The 13125-nt window shown below is 40.6% G+C and overlaps 1 protein-coding gene across 1 annotated transcript; it reads right to left on the bottom strand.

The window, feature by feature from the left end:
• Positions 1 to 7321: 7321 nt before the first annotated feature.
• LOC133730670 (dicarboxylate transporter 1, chloroplastic) lies at positions 7322 to 12518 on the bottom strand. The gene is made up of 3 exons (XM_062158220.1): positions 11164 to 12518; positions 8628 to 8849; positions 7322 to 7993 (listed from the first exon to the last, which is right to left on the bottom strand). The coding sequence occupies exons 1-3, from the start codon at positions 12274 to 12276 to the stop codon at positions 7631 to 7633; spliced, it is 1698 nt and encodes a 565-aa protein (XP_062014204.1). The 5' UTR covers positions 12277 to 12518; the 3' UTR covers positions 7322 to 7630.
• Between the last annotated feature and the right edge of the window lie 607 nt (positions 12519 to 13125).

Raw genomic sequence — 13125 nt, 5'->3', positions numbered from 1 at the left:
CAACAGCAACCAACAGAGGAGGGAGGAAACACCCAAGCAGCTGGAAGTAGTGCCAACATGGATTTCTGGCGAAGCCGTACCAGGTGGATTCCTACTCCAGAACAAATAAGAATCCTCAAGGATCTTTACTACGTCAAGGGATTTAAGTGCCCAACTACAGAGCACATTCACGAGATCTGCCTCCAGCTGAACCAGTATGGACATGTTGAGGGTAAGAACATTTACTTTTGGTTCCAGAACGTCAGGGCTCGAGAGAAGCAGATGAATAGGTGTAATCAGGCTGCTCCAGTGCCCATGGGAACTAGTTCTCTTGGTACTGGTGGATCCATTGATCTCAATTTTGGGTCCACTGGTTCTACTGGTGCTGGTGGATCCATCGACATCAATTTTGGGCCAGCTGGTGGATCCATTGACATCAATTTTGGGTCCACTAGTTCTACTGATGATGGTAGATCCATTGATCTCAACTTTGGTTCCACCTATTCTACTGGTAATGAAGGATTTCTTGATTTAAATTTTGTTTCATATTCTTCCTCACCCTTCAATACTAATACCAGTACAACTCTTTTGGCACAACAGGAGGACGAACATCCCTGCAACAACGAGGAGGAGATCACCAGGAGGTTGAAACTCTTCCTCTGTTCCCCGTGCACGGCGAGGACGTCTTTGGTAACCCGAAGACTACATCCGAGGAAGGTAGCGTATTTGGTTACTATTCTGGTGGCTCAGGCGGTTACAACAGTGGCTCTAACGTTTCTCTTGAGCTCAGCCTCAATCCATCCGGAGCTGCTGACTAGGCTTAGCATAGCATAGTCCTCGTTTTCCTTTTTTTTTTTTTTTGTAATATAAAATCAATAAGATGGTGTGCATGTTTTCTTTTCTTTTTGTTTAACCAACGACAACACCAAGGATCGAACCTTGGTCACCCAATACTATTTTCAAAACCATAAACAACTCTACTGCACACATCTTTCATAATGATGCAATAAAAACAATCACTCAAAAAGAATCCAACAATCAATTAAGTCGCATCGAGGTCTAGCTAGTATCCTCTGAGTCAAACCAAACACAACAATTTCATCGATAGGATTAGGGATTTATAAAGCTAAACACATCCTGAGTTAGCTAGGAAAAACCCACGTCTTTAGAGTTACTCTTACAACTCTTATAGAATCTCGATAATTCCATCTATCAATTGCTTCAACAAAAACTCACCACAATTCAATCCCTAACATTTAGCGATTCAGAATTCGAATCAAACTCCATATCACATAGTAATTCACTTGAACCACCATGGATACCTAACAAAGTCACTAAAATCAATATCCGAAATTGCGTTTAACTATATCACCTAAAATCAATCACCAAAGGCACACACTCTCATCCAACATCATTCACAAGAACTGATTCTAACTCTCCCAATTGATTACACCAAAATCAACTCCCTTGCAAAACTTTAAGTGTCCCGCCTACTTAAACTTAAAACACACAACAACTTCAAATTCACTGCAGTCCATCTCCATACTATGATCCAAAACTTAAGAAAACTAGTTCACCACACAAAGGCCACAAAATTCAATTTCATTCACTTGAACAAAACTATATTCACAAGTCACGGTCAGGTCATCAACCCATGGTGTTCAAATGAATAAATTTCAAATCCAGTTTTCCTTTTGAATCGTAACGTATCGTTCCAAAATGATGCAAGCAACATCAACCACGTATATAAGACACGTCTCGCGAACTCAATTCAAATTCCGAATCATCAAAACTACTACTAATTCCAATTCTACCAACAATCCTGATTCTGAAGGAATTATAGTACTCAACGACAACCCAAAACAATGGTCTCTCATCTCTAACCATCGAGCACAAAATAAAATTCTTGTCTCGCACCTTAAACCCTGCTTAACAACTTACAAGCACAAGGAAGAAGTAACCACAATAATTTCTTTCCTAACCTCAACCCTACTAACAAACTCCACAAGGACATCTCATTACAAAACAAGATATTTAATCCTTGATACGTACATCCCATCCAAACGTCTGTACGTCCAACTTAAGAAGACAAAATTTATAACAATTCATACTCGTATCCACACTAGGTACGTGCATAGGTCAACATCATGCCTTCAACCAACACTTCAACATCCAAAAGGACCTCACTTCCATAAAACAAATCTCACCGACTCATCAGAGTTAAATCTAGAGGTCTCTATTCCTCGAAGATTACAACCTGCGGAAACTAAATTTATTCTAATACGAACTTAGAAGACAACTCTACCGTCCTACAGACATACACGCTGTCTAGACCCCATACTAAGACATACCCAATGATTATACCAGTACCGAAGAGTATATGATGGGGATCCGCTGCAGACGGGCCATCACTCGGGGAGTACTGATTATCACCAAATATGTACCTTACGCTCTGATACCAAACTGTCACGCCCCGAATTTTGAATAATAAATTCAAATCCGAAACATGAATAATTACAATTACAAAATCCAAATCTCGAAACTTCGAGTTCATTATTACAATTCACTCTCACAAGCAATATTGTAAAGCTCAAATGAGCATAACACACCTCACAACGTACAATTGCTGTAAAACTCTAACAATTGCTCTAACCGCACGATCACCGTCCTGGTTCTCCTGTCCTGTAGGATTACCCGCTACACAATTTGAATAGTGTACCGGGAGTTGCAACAACACAAAACCCGGTAAGCTTTTTACAGCCAGTATGAGTAAACAAGAAGAACTGTTGATTTAATAAAATACATTTCCTTTAACTCAAGTATAGAAATGTAGAAACATCACAATTACAATGATCACCACAAAACCACTTCACTTTCTCACTCTCATATATATATAAATATATATATATATAAATATTATACACTTATGAGTCACTCCCCGTTACCCTCATAAGGTCACTCAACATTTGGCAGACAGACTAGAGCTCTAACTGATCGTTTCCACCTACCCGGCGCGAGGGCGTGGTTCACGATTTAATGCTATTAGTTTCCACCTACCCGGTACAAGGGCGTGGTTCACTAATAGATGCCATGGTCACCCCCGTGACCTATTGATCTCCACAGATCAATATATCTCAACAAATCAACAATTTATTGTTTCTCAACAATAAATTTAATACCTCTCACAATATTGTTGCTTTTCAACAATAAACTCAACACAACCATAACAGTACATAATATCTCACAATTTCAACAATACATATTATTTCACATAAATAATATATATATAGATAGACATTCACACAGGAATGCCCATTAATACCAACTATAGCTCACACAATGACGACAAAAAATAAATTAATTAAAAGTACTCGGTTCGTAATATGAACCACGTGAGGTTTACTCACCTCGATAATCCCGCTGCGTCTTCAATTCCGCTCAAAATACGATCCACAATCGTCCACTAACTCAAACCGTCAATCACCTAGTCAGATACGATCTTAACTTAGCAATCATTCATAAACCACACATATACGGAAATCCAACGGTTGGATTCTAATTTAATGATGATCCAACGGCCAGATCGAATTTATATGATGATCCAACGGTCGGATCCTCACGGATCGCCCTTAGGATCATCCTCCAAAATTATCACGAAGATCCAACGGTCAGATCTTCTTGAATCACTCTAACAAACATCTCCTCAAAATTATACGAAAATCCGACGGTTAGATTCTCACGAATCGCCTTCCGAATCACTATTTCACAATTATACGAAGATCCAACGGTCGGATCTTCGCCCATGACCACACAAAGCCACTGGGACAGTCATAAGATCAACATAACAAAACTACAAGTCCATCGAACGGTCTGATCTTCACAGATCACAAATCGAACGATCGAAATCGATCGAAACTTAAAAATTCATAACTTAATCATACGATATCCAAAAATTATGAATTATATATGCAAACGATCGTATCGACACGTAGAACACAAAAATGGACAGAAACTGTCCTTGGGGTGGCCGGAGGTCGCCGGAAACCACCATCACAGTGGCGGCACCGCCACCCATCCAAAGTCAAAATTAGACAAAACTCCCAACACGAAAGTTCTTCATCTTAACTCGAATTGAAACTTTCATAACTACACCAAAGTCAGATTATAAGCCAAAAAGTAGAATTTTACCTTATAAGGTTTGAAACCCGAAGAACCCTAGTTTTGAATTCGTTCCAATTCGATCTCCACAGATGAAATCGATGCAATCCACCTTAGGGGAAATGATATACATCCTCAGAAGTGCAGAATCCTCTCAAGAATCACGGCAAAAGGTGGCCGGAGGAGGGAGAACGACGGTGGGGAAAGGAGGTGATTTCCAGCTCGACTGCACCGTGTTCTTCGACTTGTAGCGGCTACCACGTTGGTTATTTCCCCTCGATGTCTTCTACAAAGTTGTAATATAGCTCAGGCCCAGAAAAATCCCTTTTGGAATCAACTCGATTCGAGGTTGGATGAGAGAGATATCGGCCGGTGAAGGAAGAGCAGCATCGGGCGAATTCCAGCTCGAGCTGTGCAGCTTCTCGGCCTCCTAGCACCTTCCATGGTTCTTTTCTCACTTTGATGTCTTCTAGGAAGTTTTAACTGACTTCAAGGCGAATGAAAATACTTTTGGAATCAAGTCGATCGGAGGTCTGTGGAGGGAGATATGGCCGGTGGAAGAGAGAGGAACAAATCTGGGCTCGGGAGAGAATTGGGGAGAAAATATAGGTTTCTGAAATTTCTGTCCTCCAATGCAATTTCCGGAACTTTTTTTTTGTATTTATAGAATTTTCCCGATTTTCAATCGCTTATAACTTTCTCATACGAACTCCGATTTTCGCATTCCATATGTCCACGAACTCGTATCGACGCGCTCTACAACTTTCATGAATAAAGTTTTCCCAAATTCCCAATGTATAAAAAGTCACTTTTTGAGACCTCCTAAATAACGTTCGTTTTCGAACATTAATCGTTCGAACTAATTCCATAACTTCTCCAAGCCTCGTACTCGCTCCCACTATCGTGAAATCATTTCTAAAAATCCACGGAAATTAATTTGGATTTTTCGGGGTATTACAAATCATGACTATCCAAACCGCCAATGATCAGATTGATAAGTTATTGAGTTCTAGTAAAACATTAAAACGTTCAGTCTATCATGCATCTAGTAAAGCATGCTAGATATTCGCACATGTATATGGGAAAATCAAAAATACCTCTTGATATGATAAACCTATTAGAACACGCAATTTACTTGTTTACAAAATGAATGGATATCATGGAAAAATGGATGACATAAGATAATCTGGGATCAATAAGTTTGTCCGTATAACAAAACATAATCAGAAAATATATATTAAACCACACAAAGTTCTCGGTGATTTTGAAAATTGTATCACCCAATATGTATGTACTCATCCTCATGATTTTAAAAGGAAATCAAATGAATTCTATATAAGTAAAACTCGTAGATCAAAGTTATTGGTCAAAGCAATAGAATTGCACCATTAACCTCATGGATCATCATAGAGTTAAATGAAAACAAAATAGAGCAAAGCGTGCTGATAACGTGTTATAAAGTAGAGAGAAAATAGAGAGAGAATAGTTGGGAGGAAGTAGAAGTATTATCATTCAGTCTCATTAGCCTCCTTTATATAGAGGTAGAGTTTACATCAAAGTACACAACTAATGAGTATTTACGTGGACAGCCATATAGATAATAATATTTACAACAAATACATTAATATTAATGTTTAGAGTGATTCTAGTCGGACCTCTAAATTTTGTATTTAGACCTCTCTTCATTTTTTCTTCTTGTAACTTCTTATTTTACCATCTCTTTCTCTTTACACCTCCTCCTTTTTTTTTTACCTCCACCATAAAAGAAGTTCTATTCATACCTCCAAAATTGGTATTTAGACCTCTAACTTGTACAAATAACCAATATGCTATCTATACCTCCCTAATTTTTTCATAATACCCATTATCCAATAATATCAATAAAAAAAAATTTTAGAGTGTTCTATTCATATACCTCCAAAATCGGTAGTTAGATCTCCATCAATTTTTGAACATTTCACAATTTTACTCTTGATACAACTAAGCTGAAAAAAAATGAAAAAAAAAAAAAAAAAAAAGCTTTCAATTGATAGCACCCCCCTCCCCCCCCCCCCCCCCCCCAATTCTTATTCTTGTATTTTGTTGGCATATTCATATATCTGCTTGATGGGAATAGTACGCTCCAATGGATGACTATGATTTTAAGAGAAAGTGGTTTGTTAGTGTTTTGGTTAGAGAATATTGCATATATGAAATTGACTCGAGGAACTGCAAAGTAATGAACTGGTCTGTTGATTTCTCCGCTGCTTGGTAAGGATGGCATGAGGATGACCATTTGTTGATTTCATACCTCTAAAAGGGAAAATCCTTTTTTTAATTTTTTTTCTTTCTCTTTTGTGTCTTTATTGGTAATTTGACATGAATTGACAAAGTCAATGATCACTTGAAAAAAGAAAGAGATCTAAATGCTAATTTTAAAGGTATGAATAGAAACTCCCTAAAATTATATATATAAAAACCCTCATCCTAGACCTCCAAGAACGCCACACGACTGGCTCCACTGTAATAATCTCCATTTTCCTTCTTGTTGTTCCTTCTCTTAAAGCGACGATACACATACCAATATGGTAGCCCGAGAGATCAAAATGCAATTTACATATACCGCAGATCAGACAAAATATCGATGGCCTTATGGTCATCGCCAATGTACTCTGAAAACCATAGTCTTGTTGCTGAAGATTTCTATTTTATTCAAATTAGGCAGCTTTGGCCTTGGATTTGGAACATATATGACACATTAACCCAAAAACAATGACCGTGAAAACATCCAGTAACAAACCTCGTATGTAAAGTGGGATGTTCGAAGGGCCAAGATACGGACTAGTTTGGGTGCAATCTTTAACGACAGCGAGTTCCATCGGCTGGTAAGCTTCGATGGCGAGCGATTTTCCATTAATGGCAATTCCAAGTTCGGGGCCTTATCAAAAGTGGAGTGATTTTTACTTTGTTACCAGAGACCGCTGTCCTGGAACAGCGTTGGCCGCAACAGTTGAGGGGAGGGGTGCAAATAACCACATACAGAGCTGAAATATTTGGACGAAGAATAATAATGAACGAATGTGAATGGGTTCAGTGGGAGAGAGCCACTGTCCAGTTCAACGAACAGAAAATCTATTGTTTGATAATTGGGAATGGTGTTAAAGGCATGGGTTGGGGAGTTTCTAGGTTACACAGAGAGAGCTAGTGAGCAATAGGATGATAAGGGTACACCACTGAAAATAAATGTGGCACATGATAAGGGTAAATTCAAGCATACAACAAAGGATCATCATCAATTGCAGAAAACTGTCATGCTACGTCAAAATTTGGGGTACATTTTCTAATTTCTGCACTAAATCGACCTCCTATTTATACCAATTTTCACCCGAAGGTCTCCCTAAACTTGAAGATTATTTCCATGTAAAAGAATTAAAGGAAACTTGTGTGCTGAGTCTCACACACGTCAGACACAACACCAGATTGTAGGTCGGCAGATTTTTCACTACCAACCGCTTTACCACAAGCCAATGAACTTCCACCAAACCCCTCCAACTCCGAGCCAAATGATAATATTGACGACGGAAATAAGGAATCCATAGCCCCACCACTGGGCAAGCGGAACATAGCCAGCGCCATAGAAGACGGGAGCTGACCCAATCCCGTAATGAGTCAGGCCACCCATGAGATTGGAGAGGAATGCAAGGACCATGGCACCAAAGAATGGTGGAGTACCAAGAGCACTAGCCACACTCAAGAATGCTGTAAACATCGCCCCAATATGAGCAGCTCCACTGGCAAAGAAGTAGTGAGAGTAGAAATAGAGAAGAACAAGAATGCCAAAAGCTGGCTGCCACCCAAGACCTAATCCGCCAACAAACTGCAAAAGGAGCAGAATTGTTGTTAATCGCCAGCAAAATGCAAGCAGTATAACATACACTGGATCCAACAGTTTATATTCTAGATAGCTTAACATTATAGATGCCTACATATATAGATTTCCTGACTATAATCAAGATAGCTTGACCTTATTTGTGTAGGAAACATCTTATGCACTTTTGTCCAAGGCTCACATAGTAGCACAGAGACACTCAGAGTTGGTAACGATCAAGCGTTGAGCCGTTGGCTAAAACTAGAAGTAAAATCTAGGAAATTCTAAATGCAGTAATTTAAGGCAGGTAATAAATATATCAAAATCAGATGAGGGATAGCTCGATGATTATGTCTACACTTCTTATGGACTCTGTCAGCCAGGTTTTTTCTTTTACAAACCCTCCTGCTGTTTATAAAATATTGCCAAACAGAGTTATTCATACAAATGGAAAGCTGCGAAGACCATATTGTATGAGAGAATGGGACCACTTCGTGCGGTAGGGTCTGTGAGTACTAAACTTCTCCACAAACAAGAGATGCATGCTCATCTTGACTTGCAAACTACATAACAGTTTTGGTCACATAAAAATCATGCACAACAGTACAACTAGGTAGACTAATAAGCAGATAAGAAGACAAACCTTTACTACAGTTTGGCTAAACCAGGAGATAAGACCATATTTGTTGAGATACCCAGCCATTGCAATGAGTGCAGCAAACCATGTAAGGGTGTCCCAGGCAACTGACTCAGCTAAGCACTCCTTCCAGGTAACAACACCAGTCACAAGGAGAACTGATAATCCAAGAATGGCAGCTGTAACTGCATCCACACCTAACATTCCTCCAAATATCCACAGCCCTACCTGGTATTTTACAGAGAGAATAGGGAGACTATTAACATAACATTTTTGTATGAGATACATTTAAATTTTCATCCTCGTGAACAGGTATGCATCACCATGTATTTTACTAAGGAAATAATTTACACCATTATTAGTTCATTACCACAGTAATTTTTCAAGCTAGAGCAATCAGCATGACGTAGGCGAGATTAAATTATAAACTTCCCCTATCCCCAACACAAGTGGAACACCAAAAACTTGAATTACCAGCCTCTAAGGATCAAGCTTGAGGTAAAAGCAAGATTCTGATGATGAAAAACTATATGATTTGGTTTTCCTATCAACCACTATAAGAACCTCATCTGTCTCCAAGTAAAATTCCATTAATCTCAAAGAACATATATAATTCATTACTCATGCATTTTTGGATCATGTGCATTCTCCCTTCCTATACTGCTTTTTAACTTGAAACATCTACTATTGTCAGACATTTCAATCATTCCTTAAGAAATACTTAATCGCATTGAGTAAATGGTTATGAAACTTCTAATATCCCCTTGTCATCATTGTTCCTTTACATTATTCGGAAGCTGTTATACCACTAGGACCAGCAAGACTGAAAAGGGGATCATCAGTTAAAATCCATAGGTACTTGGTTACATTTCCCCATTTATATGTATTTATTCTCATAAGAAAAGCAACTACCTTGCAATGGAGGACCTAAGTGGCAGGACCCCTTATAAGGTTTATTGAAGACATCATAAAGAGGGTTCTAGGTCCCAATCCCTAATTTGGCATTGCTAGATGACGTTGGACCTTCTTGCATAATTGGGCTCGGGTAGGCTCTTAAGTTCTTAACATCATCAATTCTAGGGTTAACTTATTACTTTGTTTGCTAGGTTTCACTTGGGGTTTGGGTATGTTTTGTCTCTTTTGGATAAGAATAGGGTTTAGCTCTATATAAGGATTTTGTGATGCAACATATCAGTGTCACTAGACCCTAAGTGGTGCTCCATGAAGAGATGCATTGTGTTACCAGAAACTGATTACCATCTCTTCTAGGTGTGATTCCTAAGGCTTCTAGAAGTGATTACTAGAACCATACTGAGTGTAATGCTAATAGTTTTTATAATTTACGTTTAGTTTCCCTTTTCATTCCTTCCCTATTGATTAGTATCTGCCACTAACATAAAGCAATCGAAAGACAATAATTGAGCAAACAATAGGTTTTTTTTTTCCTCTCTACATATAGCAGTTAAAAGTGGGTTCCATTCTGAAGAGGAGGAACAATGGCTGAAGGAAAAACTGCAAGGAAGCAGCCATAGATTCCAATTAAAACCCTGAGCAATTTCCCCCAGTTACCAACACAACAATTAGTTACATCAGCACCACATGAATTGATGCTTTCACACCACAAAATTGAAAAGAATGCATTATGCATACCATGTCAAATGTGAATATTATTTCACAAATAGCCGATTTCGTTCTATTAGCAATGACATTGTAATATTAGCAATGTTAGGTGTAGCAATCATACATTAAAGGAATTTGAAAAAATAAATGGAAAAGAAAAAAATAGCAATGAGAAAGATGGATCGAATCGTCTTAGATGAATGCAAACTTTGAGACTAAACACGTATATAGACGGACATATATAAATCATTGAGCTTAGTTAGCAAAAGGCACCAAGCATGCCAATAATAAATAATAAACTCTTCCATTTACTGAAACCAGAAGCTGATCACTAGCTCTTAAAAAAATAACACAAATGCAGCTCTTCAAGGAGCACTCATTAATTGAAGTCATACAATGTTACAAACACCAACGGCTAAGGCAACCTGGCATATAGTGTAGACAAGACGGATTGCACTCTGTTTTCACAGAACTAAAGCAAACACACAAGTAGTTCTATGTTTAGAACTACGGTGCGTATTTTCTATAGGAATAAGTGCCAACAAAATGTTATTGTTGAATATTACAAAAGATTGAAGCTAAATGTAAAACACAAAACACGTCAGAGAAGTGTCAGCAAACTTCTGTTTCCTTATATACTCAATTGAAAAATTGCTACCTAATTCTTCAATCAAGAAACTAAACCCCCATTCACCCCTGAATTTATCACTACAGTAACTTAACCAACGCCCTTTTCCTGATTGCATATCACTCACTAGCTAGTAAAGAACAATATAAGAATCTCAAATTTTGTTGTTTTTTTTTTCTTTTGGGCCCAATTTTAATAAAAAAAATGTCTACACAAACTTAAAAGCTTAAGATAAAAAAGCATATATACAAGCAAATTTATCAGTAAAATTGGTAAAGGAAAAGAAAGCCATACTGTAAGAAACAGAGTGCCAGCCATTATAATCTCGTTCTTGCTCATGGGACCCATATTCTCCAGCTTCTCCCTTGCAAGTTTGGGCGCGTCAGGGCTGCTCTTCACCGACGGCGGGTAAATCAGGTACAGCAACAAAGGCACCACAATCAGTGAAACCAAACCGGGCACAATCGCCGCCTTAGCCCAATCGGTCCACCCAATCGTCTGCTTAATCGTGTTGAAGGTTAAATTCGCGCTCAACGGATTGGCCGCCATGGCAGTTAAGAACATGGCCGACGAAATCACCGACGTCTGAAAGCACGTGAGCATCAACCACGATCCCAATTTGCCTTCGGTCCCGTCGCCGACATTGCTACCGCAGGCGACGCAGAGGGACTTCACCAGCGGCAAGAAAATGCCTCCGGCACGAGCAGAGACGGAGGGAATCGCCGGCGCCAACAAGGCCTCGCTGAAAACCAAACTGTACCCTAACCCCAACGACGAGCTACCGAACAAGGACACGAACTGGTACGCAATTCGATTCCCGAGGCCGGTCTTGATGAACCCTCGGGCGAAGAAGAAGGCGAGGGCGATGAGCCACGGAATCGGATCGCCGAAGGCGGAGAAGGCCGCGGCGAAGGTCAGCGTCTTCGTGAGCACCGCTGCTCCGAGTCCTAAAAGAGCGACGGCGCCGAGAGGCAGAGGCTGAGTGATGATTCCGACGATGGTGGCGAGAAAAATCGCCAGAAGCTGCCACGCGTGTTTGGTGACGCCGGCAGGAGTCGGCACGAACCAGAGGATCACTCCCGTCGCGATGGACGCGATCAGAGGCTTCATCGCCGCGCCTTGCCATGGCTGCTTCGCCGGAATAATGGAACCACCGCCGGCGGCGGCGGCCTTGACGGTCAAGCCGCGGCTTCGGAGGGGAGCGAACTCTCGGGAGGACTCGGCGAGTTTGGGGAAGGCAATGAGAGGGCTTAGGGTTTTGTTGAAGCCGAGAGCGGCGGTTCTAAGAGGACCGGGTCGGGTTTGGGCTCGGAGTCTGGGACTGGGTTTGAGTAGTAGCGATTTCGGGAAGGCGGTTCGGGATCTGAGAGAGGGGAGAGGGGCGGTGGTGAGAGCGAGCGACGCCATTGGAGAGGGGAGGTTGGGATCTGCTGCGGCGGAGCTCTGAGCTCTCAGAGAGGCAGCAGCATGTGAAAGAAGCCGTGACTGACCGAGTGAGACTGTGTGGCGTGGAATTAAAATTGAAAAAAAAGAAATGGGAGGGGAGATGTGGACCGTTGGATTCGACGGAGGAATTGGTGCTGCAAAGCTGGGTTTTGGAAACTTTGGTAGGGCTTTGGAAATGCCGTTTGAAAAAATCGAAACGTCCGTCGACGACTTTAGGGAAGGGGGAGTGCTAACGTGGGCCGGGACACGTGGCGGGAGGTGAGTGGTGAGGGGATCTTGCTTTTTCTCGGTGGGGAAAGTGATGGGTTCCACGTGGCGGGAGGGGATTGGCGGGGGAGGGTTTTTGGTCTGGGAGTGAAAAGGCCAAATTGTTGTCTGACTTGACTGAAAAAGGAGTTGGCAAAGCGGCAGGAGGAGATCTGAAAGAATGGCCAGTAGTTTGTGGAAGGTGAAAGGACGGAAATGCCACTATTAATAGGCACCACACAAGTGCACGTGGTCTGGATGCGGAATCTGGATCGTGTTGTCACAATGGGGCGGCGGTGACTTGAGCGAATTTTTCAGATTCGCCTCCATGGCTCTTGCGGTGATAAAAGACGGCAGCTGGCAAGTGGAGGAGGCCAATTCTAGCTCTCAAGGTTATTTTGCCTTGTCTTTTTGTAGCAGTTGTTTTTAACAGGAGAGAAAAAGGTCAGCATTAAAATTTGAGTCAATCATTTGATTTGCGGAAAGAAAAGTAATCTCTTATATTCCTTAAATTAATGAGAAGACTACTCTCTTGATGTACCACATCACAACCCAACCTGCAGT

The sequence above is a fragment of the Rosa rugosa genome, chromosome 2, assembly GCF_958449725.1.
Source record: "Rosa rugosa chromosome 2, drRosRugo1.1, whole genome shotgun sequence".
NCBI classification, from domain to species: domain Eukaryota; kingdom Viridiplantae; phylum Streptophyta; class Magnoliopsida; order Rosales; family Rosaceae; genus Rosa; species Rosa rugosa.
Note: the sequence above shows the minus strand (reverse complement) of the source record. Positions and strands in the feature narration are given on the sequence as shown.

Bases quoted from the DNA above. Each gene is read 5' to 3' on its own strand.
- LOC133730670 (XM_062158220.1), bottom strand. From the start codon at position 12,276: ATGGCGTCGCTCGCTCTCACCACCGCCCCTCTCCCCTCTCTCAGATCC. The intron at 8,850-11,163 runs GTATGGCTTTCT...GTAAAATACCAG, and splicing joins CTGGCACTCTGTTTCTTACA to GTAGGGCTGTGGATATTTGG. The intron at 7,994-8,627 runs GTTTGTCTTCTT...CTCCTTTTGCAG, and splicing joins TTAGCCAAACTGTAGTAAAG to TTTGTTGGCGGATTAGGTCT.